The following is a 12,219-nucleotide window of genomic DNA, read 5'->3' as shown; positions in this document are numbered from 1 at the left end:
AGCAATTTAAATAATGATGATTAGTGATTATCCATCGGTATTTAAAATCCGGTGTATCCACACGCCCCACGAAGCCGTCGGATTATCATTATCGATGATCGACCCCACGTCTACGTTGAATTTCTCTTGCACTGTACATAGCCAACCGCGATAATCGGAGGTGCGGGGGGGGGAAAGGACAAACAAGCTAGACACAGCAGAAACAGTTCTAAAGAAATGATACTCTTTGGTTCTATTCGGTAAAGTCACGTAGGTAAAAATAAAACAACAAAAATCACGACGTTTCGGCCACAACACAAGCGGCCTTCATCAGGTGAAGGGACCAGGCTGTCTCGAAGACAGCGCTGGAGTGAAAGTCTTCTAGACAGTCTGGACCCTTCACCTGATGAAGGCCGCTTGTGTTGTGGCCGAAACGTCGTGATTTTTGTTGTTTTATTTTTTACCTACGTGACTTTACCGAATAGAACCAAAGAGTATGGATCCTTGCAGTCACGAAAGCTTCAAATCTAGAACTAGAGAAACGAGTTTGTCAATCGAGACGAATTAACAAGTTGCACAACTCCGGTGGCTTCCTGACGTCGCAAGGGAAGAGCGTTCCAGACGGCCGCAGAAGCGCATCCGAAAGCGCCGCTCTGCTACGCGGTGACCGCCGTCTGTAAGTGAAGCCTCTCCCTGCCGACGTGCCCCCCCCCGCCGAACGAGGCGAGACGCAGTCCGGAGCGCGTCGCTTGCCGTCGTCATCTGGAAGTCGCGACTCGAATACCGCAAAAGTGTTGCCGCCAGTTTTAATACGAAACGCGCCGAGGTTGTTATTTTGATTGAAAGCTTTCGTGACTGCAGTAATTCATATTCTTAGCTCTTTCGGTAAAGTCACGTTGAAGGGAAACAATAAAATAATAAAAAGAGCTAAGAATATGAGGTTATTGTTATTACTTTTTTTTTAACGGAATTAAATGGTCGTCTTTTTTTTTGTGATGAAATGGTCGTTTTTTTTGTTGTTGCCTTTTAAGGGACGGCATGACCCACCGTCAACTTCGAGCCGAACGAGCCGACAGACGAGGTCCCATTTGCCCTTCCCAGATCACGTCCCGTGACCATGAATCGCCCTCGCACCGCGAGACGCCGCCCGGACCACCGGGCGGAAGGAGACCTGTTCCCCGCCGGGCACGCCTGCACCTCGGACGGCCTCCTCGGCGGCGGCAAGCCGCCGACTTTGCCGGCGGCGGGGGAACAGGCTCGCCAGGGCCGAGCGTGGCGCCCGGAGGACGTTGACGGCACCGTGTTCGGAGAACAGGCGGCGGCGGCGGCGCGTGGAGCCCGGCCGGAACGCGGCGCCGGCGTCGGCGGCTTCGTCGCCAGCGCCGGCGGCCGCGAGTACCCCGAGGGAGCCGCCACCGCCGGTGCCGCGCGAGACGACTCCGCGGGGTCCCCTCGCGAGTCGGAGAGGCGCGCGGGCGGCGTGGGCGTCGAGGAGCTGGCGACGCGGGGGCGAGGCGCTCGCGGGGCGAGGAGGACGCGGCCGCCTTGAGGCGGGACGGCGGAGGGAGGAGGCAGGACGACGACGATGACGCGGCGCAGGTTCGCGGGTCGAAGCCCGCGCCAAGCGCGTCGGAAGCGGCCGGGGGCGAGCCGAGGGCTCGCTGCGAGCGCCTGCAGAACGATCTGCGGGTGGGTTTGGCCGCTCGGCAGGAGGCGGACGGGCGGGCGAAGCGCTGCCGGAGGCTCGAGCGTCAGGTGCAGCAGCTAGAGAAGTCGCTTGGAGCCCTGCAGGAGGTGAGAGGAAGCACGGTAACGTCATCTATCGCGGGGGTCACCAAACTACGGCCCACGGGCCAGATCCGGCCCACGACGTCAGTCCATCAGGCCCGCCGACGGTACTTGAATTTGGTTGATAAAACGTATGGAACACGAGACGTTGTGATACAATTTAAATTTAAATATCATGTTTAGAATACTAGGAGATCTTCACGCGTGCGGAGACCTCCTGACTGCTATGTGCCTTAAATTTACTATTTACAATGTTAAATGATTGTATCTAGATGTTATTGTTTATTGTAATGTTTGCTTATTTCGCGCCATCCCAAGTCCTTCCCCGGCTCGTGGTAGCTCCGCCTACGCTCTGACGTTACCATGGTTTCCATGGCAACGTCATGGCAACACGTTACCATGGTTTCCATGGCAACACAAACACGCATCTTTCCCGCCCCCAAGTATTGAACAGAATGATTTTGCGGCCCGCGCTCGTCATTCTCTCCGTTATCCGGCCCGCTGTGAAAAAAGTTTGGTGACCCCTGATCTATCGCGTTGCTCTCTCCTCGCCCGATGTGTTTTGACGGAACTGAATGGTCTAAGTATGACATGTGACTGAATATGCCCATAATGCGCCCGATTTTGTCATATCTAAGAAGCTAAGCGGGTTGAGTGTGGATTGTGCCAAGGACTCACGGCGGGGCTGCTTGCTGCATCCCACGTCCACACTCCTCGCCTTCAGAAAGTCTCGTTGACCATTCTGGCGAAGTATGGTCAAATAACCCCGCACGAACTCCGTGGCGTGGACAGGGCCTCATCCATCCAGTAGATTGACGAAGGGCTTTGCGTGCATTTCCTTTCCGTAAAAAAACAAAAATTAAAATTCTGCCTGTTACCAAATCACACTAAATGTACCTGATCTCATCGGATCTCAGAGGCTAAGCAGGGTCGAACGCGGTTAGTACTTGAATTCTAAAACCTTCAGCAGTTCGGAATATGGTGGTGTTTAGTGTGACACTTTTGTATTTGTGGGGTTTCTCTGGGTGCTGTCATTTTTGTTTCCCCACACGGAGCCCAAACACTTGTTGGTGTCGGCAAAGAAGAATTGCAAAGCGGCACGCTCCAGAAAAAGTCTCCAGACTCAGTGTGGGGGGCTTTGCTGAGCGCTATTTCACGCACGTAATTAACATCGTGGTATCCGGGGACTCCTCTACTTACAAACATTCGACTTACGAACTTTCAGCGATAATAACAAACCCCTGTCCATATGTCCAGTCGGCCTGTTCGGACCGAGATTCGTAAGTTCAACCTCCCAAGTTGGCATCTACATCTACAGGAGATTACACAACTTGTAAACCCATTCCCCGTGTTGACTTCAGGATGTGACTATGTTACACACACACACACAGCTTCAGGACGTGACTATGTTACACACACATACAGGATGTGCCTATGTTACACACACACAGGATGTGACTATGTTACACACACACACAGGATGTGATTATGTTACACACACATCACACACACGATGTGACTATGTTACACACACACACACAGCTTCAGGACGTGACTATGTGACACACATACACAGCTTCAGGACGTGACTATGTTACACACACACAGCTTCAGGATGTGACTATGTTACACACACACACACACAGCTTCAGGACGTGACTATGTTACACACACATACAGGATGTGATTATGTTACACACACATCACACACACGATGTGACTATGTTACACACACATACACACAGGATGTGACTATGTTACACACACATACAGGATGTGATTATGTTACACACACATCACACACACGATGTGACTATGTTACACACACATACACACAGGATGTGATTATGTTACACACACACATATACAGGATGTGACTATGTTACACACACAGGATGTGACTATGTTACACACACACACAGGATGTGATTATGTTACACACACACACATACAGGATGTGACTATGTTACACACACACATACAGGATGTGACTATGTTACACACACACAAACAGGATGTGACTATGTTACACACACACACACAAACAGGACGTGACTATGTTACACACACAGCTACAGGATGTGATTATGTTACACACACACATACAGGATGTGATTATATTACACACACACAGGATGTGACTGTTACACACACACACAGCTACAGGATGTGATTATGTTACACACACACACATACAGGATGTGATTATGTTACACACACACACAGGATCTGATTATGTTACACACACACACAGGATGTGACTATGTTACACACACACACACGATGTGACTATGTTACACACACAGGATGTGATTATGTTACACACACACACATACAGGATGTGACTATGTTACACACACACACACAGGATGTGACTATGTTACACACACACATACACACAGGATGTCACTATGTTACACACACATACAGGATGTGACTATGTTACACACACACATACAGGATGTGATTATGTTACACACACACAGGATGTGACTATGTTACACACACATACAGGATGTGACTATGTTACACACACACACATACAGGATGTGATTATGTTACACACACACACAGCTCAAGTCCCAACTCGACCTGAGACCACACCCGAACAAACATGCAGGCGCTTTATACAGTGAGGGAAAAAAGTATTTGATCCCCTGTTGATTTTGTACGTTTGCCCACTGACAAAGAAATGATCAGTCTATAATTTTAATGGTAGGTTTATTTGAACAGTGAGAGACAGAATAACAACAACAAAAAATCCAGAAAAACGCATGTCAAGAATGTTATAAATTGATTGCATTATCTCTCCCTGTGTAACATTCTTGACATGCGTTTTTCTGGATTTTTGTTGTTGTTATTCTGTCTCTCACTGTTCAAATAAACCTACCATTAAAATTATAGACTGATAATTTCTTTGTCAGTGGGCAAACGTACAAAATCAACAGGGGATCAAATACTTTTTTCCCTCACTGTATCTCTCCCCCGTGTATCTCTCCCCGTGTATCTCTCCCCCTGTATCTCTCCCCGTGTATCTCTCCCCCTGTATCTCTCCCCGTGTATCTCTCCTTGTGTATCTCTCCCCGTGTATCTCTCCCCGTGTATCTCTCCCCGTGTATCTCTCCCCCGTGTATCTCTCCCCCGTGTAACTCTTCCCCTTTATCTCTCCCCGTGTATCTCTCCTTGTGTATCTCTCCCCGTGTATCTCTCCCCGTGTGTCTCTCCCCGTGTATCTCTCCCCCGTGTATCTCTCCTCGTGTATCTCTCCCCCGTGTATCTCTCCCCCGTGTAACTCTCCCCCTGTATCTCTCCCCGTGTATCTCTACCCCTGTATCTCTCCCCCTGTATCTCTCCCCGTGTATCTCTCCCCGTGTATCTCTCCCCCTGTATCTCTCCCCCGTGTATCTCTCCCCGTGTATCTCTCCCCGTGTATCTCTCCCCCTGTATCTCTCCCCCTGTATCTCTCCCCGTGTATCTCTCCCCCTGTATCTCTCCCCTTGTATCTCTCCCCGTGTATGTCTACCCCTGTATCTCTCCCCGTGTATCTCTCCCCCTGTATCTCTCCCCCTGTATCTCTCCCCCGTGTATCTCTCCCGTGTATCTCTCCCCGTGTATCTCTCCCCCTGTATCTCTCCCCCTGTATCTCTCCCCCGTGTATCTCTCCCGTGTATCTCTCCCCCGTGTATCTCTCCCCCTGTATTTCTCCCCGTGTATCTCTCCCCGTGTATCTCTCACACGTACACACACTCACACGTACACACACTCACACGTACACACTCACACGTACACACACTCACACGTGCACACACGTACACACACTCACACGTACACACACTCACACGTACACACACTCACACGTACACACTCACACGTACACACACTCACACGAACACACACTCACACGTACACACACTCACACGTACACACACTCACACGTACACACACTCACACGTGCACACACGTACACACACTCACACGTACACACACTCACACGTACACACACTCACACGTGCACACACGTACACACACTCACACGTACACACACTCACACGTACACACACTCACACGTACACACTCACACGTACACACACGAACACACACTCACACGTACACACTCACACGTACACACACTCACACGTACACACTCACACGTACACACACGAACACACACTCACACGTACACACTCACACGTACACACACTCACACGTACACACACTCACACGTACACACACTCACACGTGCACACACGTACACACACTCACACGTACACACACTCACACGTACACACACGTACACACTCACACGTACACACGTACACACACTCACGTACACACACTCACACGTGCACACACTCACACGTACACACACTCACACGTACACACACTCACACGTACACACAAGGAGAGAGATGTGTGGAGTGGTTTTGGATGGAGGGAGGTGGGAGGGGAGCCGAAAGCCTCAACAAACCTTCACTTCTGCCAGGGTTAATAATTCATTGGTGTCTTCTCCAGCTGGGTCAATCATTAATCGTACACACCCCACTCACTCTGACTCATTCCATTATTTTAAATCCTCTCGCCTGCTCGTCTCCCTTGCAGGAGGAAAAGAGGAGGGTTGGTGAACCGAGCCGATCCATGCATCACCACCACCAGTAGCAGCACCACCACCACCAGCACCACCAGCACCACCACCACCAGCACCACCAGCAGCAGCACCACCACCAGTAGCAGCACCACCACCAGCACCACCACCACCAGCACTACCACCAGCACCACCACCACCAGCAGCACCACCACCAACAGCACCACCAGCACCAGCAGAAATGTCCCCAGGCTCCGTCTCCGCGCCCCTCCGCAGCTGCAGGAGTCTGGCTCCATCTCCTGTCGCCGTTGGCATCGTCGCCGTCTTGGCGGTGGCCGCTGCTTACGAAGGTGGGCGCAGCGTTGGTGGTGCACCAGGGGTTGGTGGTACACACACAGCGTTCGTGGTGTACACACAGTGTTGGTGGTGTACACACAGCGTTGGTGGTGTACACACAGCGTTGGTGGTGTACACACAGTGTTGGTGGTGTACACACAGCGTTGGTGGTGCACCAGGGATTGGTGGTGTACACAGCGTTGGTGGTGCACACGCAGCGTTGGTGGTGTACACACAGTGTTGGTGGTGTACACACAGCGTTGGTGGTGTACACACAGTGTTGGTGGTGTACACACAGTGTTGGTGGTGCACCAGGGGTTGGTGGTGCACCAGGGGTTGGTGGTGTACACACAGTGTTGGTGGTGTACACACAGTGTTGGTGGTGTACACACAGTGTTGGTGGTACACACACAGCGTTGGTGGTGTACGGTGCTTTTTTCAGGAATATTTTTGCATGCGTTTTTTTTCACGGATTTTCTGTTTACGCAGTCACCACATAGTCACTCTGTTTTCTCGTTCGTGTTTTTGTGTTTGTTGCGGTTGGACCCGATTCAAGAGCCGAACGGCTCACAGGGGCTATAACCAAAATAAACTGAAACTGTAGAAAAAAAACATCTGATAAACTGAAGGTGACAAAAACACAAAGCGGCTCGTGGCTCCGCACAACGATGGCTCTTTGAAAGCTCCACGTCTCTCTCCGCGTCTCTCTCGTTCCCCGCGGAGTCAACTCGTTCGCCGAGATGGAGCGCTCCGACGGAGCCTTTGACGCTAGCAGGCGAGGCTGCTCGCTTGTTTAGACGACGCCGACGCCGCTCGAAGCGTCTCACCGCGTGCTGAGATGATGCACAGCGAGCGGTGACCACAAACTGATGATGATGATGCCCCGCGTGGCGGCCACGTCCATTCTTGATGTGGGGGTGGGGGTGGTGGGGGAAGCGGAGGACACGGAGGGAAAAATCCACGCGACCACATGAAGAGAGAGTGTGTACGTGTGTGTACGTGTGAGTGTGTGTTTGTGTACGTGTGAGTGTGTGGACGTGTGTGTACGTGTGTATGTATGTGCGATAGTGTAGCGGTTAGCGCGCTGCGCTATGAACCTGCCAACCCGGGTTCGATTCCCGCTCACGGCCAACACCAGTGACGATTATTCGAACCGGTCCCGGGCCTCCCTTAGGTCGACTCAGCCTCAAATGAGTACATTGCCACTAGGGAGACAAAGGCGGTTGGGCGTGGTGCTGGCCACCCACCCCCTCGTGTACCGTTTCGGCCTTCATAGGTGCTCGCTAACAGCACTTGCCCCTACAGTCTGTTAAGGCTATATGGGGATCTTTGTCTTGTCTTGTACGTGAGTGTGTCTGTGTACGTGTGAGTGTACGTGTGAGTGTACGTGTGAGTGTACGTGTGAGTGTGTGTCTGTGTACGTGTGTGAGTGTGTGTCTGTGAGTGTATGTACATGTATGTACGTGTGAGTGTGTGTCTGTGTACGTGTGAGTGTGTGTCTGAGTACGTGTGAGTGTGTGTCTGTGTACGTGTGTGAGTGTGTGTGTCTGTACCGGGGGAATCTCCATTTGGTACAGCTATAATGGGAGGCTGATCGATGCCCGGGTGCGGTCAAGGGATGGCTCCCTATTGCTCAACCACGTTATGTATGCTGATGATTTGGTAATAGCTGCTCATTCAGAGGAGGAGTTGGAGACTGCTGCTGAGACTGGAGCGTGCCACTAAGAGATGGGGGCCTTACCTTCAGCCACACTAAAACTAGGCACCTGCCTGGATATTTTGTACCATCGGACACTCCACCCCCACAACTCCCAATCGGTGATGGGGCAGTTGTGGAGAGAGTGGAGAGTTTCCCATACCTGGGCAGTGTGCTTATGACTGGCTCCAGTTTAACAGCAGAGGTCTCACTCCGAATCAGTCGAGCGGCAATATCTTTTCATCGGTTGCGTAACGCTGTGTGGAAGCTACCTGGTCTGTCGCTCCGCACTAAGCTTCAGGTCTTCTCGGCCACGGTCATTCCCTCCCTTCTCTACGCTTGCGAAACGTGGACCCCCCTAATGGAACATCTTCGCCGGTTAGAAACATTTAGGCTGGCCTGCCTACGATCCATCCTGGGTTTAACCAGACTGGATTGTGTGAGGAGCTCACAAATCCTTGAAAGATCTGGGCAGGGTCCCATCGGTGAGCTCCTCCGGCAGGCAAGGCTGCGATGGCTGGGTCATGTAGCCCGCATGCCCAGCCACCGCATGCCGAAACAGCTTTTGTTTGGCCGGATTGAGGGGGCTAAGCGGGCGCGGCACGGGCTAGAGAAGAGATGGAGTGATGTGGTACAGGAGGACGTGGAGCTGAGTGGACTTGCCGATGACTAGTACCAGCGGTGTCAAGATCGGCCTCTGTGGAGGAGGCTCGTGAAGGATGCTACTGGGCAGTTGGAGGCAGTCGCCCTCCAACAACAACGGAGGGCGGAGGAGCGACGCTCACAACAGCGAGCGGAGCGCCGGGTGGCTAAAGCACAGCAGGTTGGCACAGTAGGGGGCACAGGTGGTGCATCAGCCAGTCATCTCAGTCAGTCGACCCGTGGCACCTGGGTCTGCCCCGTGACCTCCTGCCGGCGGGCGTTCGACACTTCACGTGGCCTCAGGGTGCACATAGCCTGGCACAAGCGTCGTGGTGACGTCACCGCCACTTAGTGGCGAATGGCGGTTGTTGTTGTTAGCGCGCTGCGCTACGAACCCGGCGACCCAAGTTCGATTCCCTCTCACGGCCAACACCGTCAGTGACGATTCTCTGAACCGGTCCTGGGCCTCCCCTAGGTCGACTCAAGCTCAAATGAGTAACCTGGTGCGGTGTGTAGTAAACATCGCCACTGGGGAGACAAAGGCGGCCGGGCGTGGTGCTGGCCACCCACGCCCTCGTGTGCCACAGTGCCGGTAGCCTTGGTAGGTGCTGCTACTCGTGAGCAGCAGCAGCAGCACTTGCCCCGGCAGTCCGTGACAGCCGTCGTGTACACGGTGGTGGGGATTTTTTGCACGCGGCGTTTTATATTAAATATTTGCTGTTTTTTTTTCCAGGATGTTTCTGTTACGCGTTGTCGCTTTAAGATGTTCTGTGTTCATATTTTGTTTGTTGCGGCTGCACCCGACTTGAGAGCCGCATGGCTCACAACGCTATCTCCATAGATATAAAAGGCAAAGTTGTGATTGTGCGTGTCTGTTCAAAATGTTTAGCGTACTTCCCGACATGCAACAAACTGGAAATTTGCCACGTGGATGCTTTCCAGACTGTACACCATCCTAAAATTATAAAAATACACTTTTGCTTTTTCTTTAGGGGGGTAGCTCAATAATGCATCTATTTTTTTTGCACGTCAAGTGAGCTGTGACGTCAAATCTGTCACGTGACCCGCGCACGTGGAAGCGTAACGCGTTGTAGTGTAGTGACCCGAGTTCGATTCCCGCTCACGGCCACCGCCGGTGACGATTATTTTTTTACCGGTCCTGGGCCTTCCCTAGGTCGACTCGGCATCAAACGAGTACCTGCTCTGCTGTGTGAACATCGCCACTGGGGGGACGTGGTGAATCCTCGTCCCGGGCGTAGCCGGGTAGTACAGCTCGTACCTAACAAACTTGAAACTTCGTCTCTCTCTGTGTGCGCGCGTGCGCGTGTCTCTCCCCCCACCCACCCACCCCGCCGCAGTGGACCTGCTCGACACGGAGACCGTGCAGGGCGACCTCGGCTGGGTCGCCTCCCCGCCCGACGGGGTGAGTCGAGCGTGGAGGCCACGAGACCTCCGTGGATGTTCGGGGGGGGAGGGGCGTCCATAGATGACGTCACGCACTTAGGGGGCGGGGTCAGACATTTGTGACGATGCGTGACGAGAGAGGGAGGTTTGAGAAATGTGACGTCACATCATCAAAATGCGCAACTTTAAATAAATACAGACAACGCTAAGTTGCCTCGGTGGGAGTAGTTATATTGGAGAAACCAAATGACATGTCTCGGACCGCATTCGTGAACACAAAGCAGACCTGAAACACGGTAGGACCAACACCTCGGCCGTGGCAGATCACTGTTATAATTCAGTAGGCTCACATGACATTGACTTCTCCAAGACAGAGGTTCTTTGCAAGCCATCTGGCTACCATGAGAGATTCGTTCATGAGTCTATTCACATATACAAACACAGAGACAATTTCAACCGAGAAGATGGATTTTGGCTTAGCAATCATTGGAAGGATTTGATAAACCATTTCGGGTCTTAATTGATTGTTCACGCTTACGGTGGCCTTCAGACCTCATCCATTATTTTTCGTCTCCCCCCTCCTCTTTTCCGAACATAGATGGACTCGTCCTTCTGAACTGCCAAATCGCTCTCCGTGGTGCTAACGTTAAAAAAACGCCACTTTTTTCTAAATTTCTTGCTGTGGTTTTCACACCTGATGATGATTATGTTAGGGTCGTCGGCCCCCGGGATCTCTCCTGCCTGCGACCCTGCCCGCAAAGTACCGACGCCCCCAGACTCTCCACTAGTGTGGGAGCTGCCGCCGCTGCACTCCTCACCGGGCGGGGAAGGGCCGCCGCGCTCCTGTTCCCCCCCCTGGGCTGTCGAGAGTGATGCCTTACCGGCAGGAAACCCAATCTTCCTCGCTCGCCTCATGGTCCTTGTCGTGTGCAGGTCCTCGAGGGTTGGTAGATTGCAGGCAATTACCTTCTCAGCAGTGTGGATGATACGCTGCAGTCTGCTCTTGTCTTTGGCAGTGGCAGCAGCGTACCAGACGGTTATGGAGGAGGTGAGGATGGATTCAATTATTGCTGTATAGAATTGCACCATCATTGTCTTTGGCAGGTTGAATTTCTTCAGCTGCCATAGAAAGTAAATCCTCTGTTGAGCTTTCTTGGTGAGGGAGCTGATGTTCAGTTCCCACTTGAGGTCCCAGGAGAGAATAGTGCCCAGGAAGCGGAAGGACTCTACACTTTTGACTGGGGAGTCTAACAGGGTGATGGGGGTGAGTGGGGCTGTATTCTTCTTGAAGTCCACAACCATCTCAACTGTCTTTAGAGCATTTAGCTCTAAGTTGTTCTGGCTACACCAGGTCACCAGGTTGTCAGCTTCCCACCTATAGTCAGACTCATCCCCACCAGAGATCAGCCCAATGAGGGTGGTGTCGTCCGCAAACTTCAAGAGTTTGACGGACAGATGATTGGAGGTGCAGCTGTTGGTATACAGAGAGAAGAGCAGTGGGGAAAGGACGCAGCCCTGAGGAGTTCTGGTGCTGATGGAGCTGGAGTCAGAGACTTGTGTTCCCAGCTTAACGCACTGCTTCCTGTCAGACAGGAAGTCTGTGATCCAGTAGGGCACGTTCAGCTGGAAGAGCTTGTCCTGAAGCAGGGCAGGGATGATGGTGTTGAAGGCAGAGCTGAAGTCCACAAACAGGATCCTAGCGTAGGATGCTGGGGCGTCCAGATGCTGTAGGATGAAGTGGAGGGCCATGTTAACTGCGTCGTCCACAGACCTGTTGGCTCTGTAGGCAAAC

At 52.3% G+C, this 12,219-nt stretch overlaps 1 protein-coding gene across 1 annotated transcript in view; it reads left to right on the top strand.

Moving 5' to 3' along the window:
* The first annotated feature begins 1,016 nt into the window (after positions 1 to 1,016).
* LOC142910655 (ephrin type-A receptor 5-like) overlaps positions 1,017 to 12,219 on the top strand; it is a 34,940-nt gene continuing 23,737 nt past the window's right edge. Inside the window, exons 1-3 of the mRNA XM_076060014.1 lie at positions 1,017 to 1,773; positions 6,367 to 6,699; positions 10,382 to 10,446. Of these exons, the coding sequence (XP_075916129.1) occupies positions 6,591 to 6,699; positions 10,382 to 10,446 (174 nt within the window). The 5' untranslated portion in view covers positions 1,017 to 1,773; positions 6,367 to 6,590. The remainder of the gene's footprint in view (positions 1,774 to 6,366; positions 6,700 to 10,381; positions 10,447 to 12,219) is intronic.

The sequence above is a fragment of the Petromyzon marinus genome, unplaced genomic scaffold (assembly GCF_048934315.1).
Source record: "Petromyzon marinus isolate PM22_M1 ecotype Great Lakes invasive population unplaced genomic scaffold, UKy_Petmar_22M1.pri1.0 PM_G_Scaffold_15, whole genome shotgun sequence".
In the NCBI taxonomy this organism is placed as follows: Eukaryota; Metazoa; Chordata; class Hyperoartia; order Petromyzontiformes; family Petromyzontidae; genus Petromyzon; species Petromyzon marinus.
Note: the sequence above shows the minus strand (reverse complement) of the source record. Positions and strands in the feature narration are given on the sequence as shown.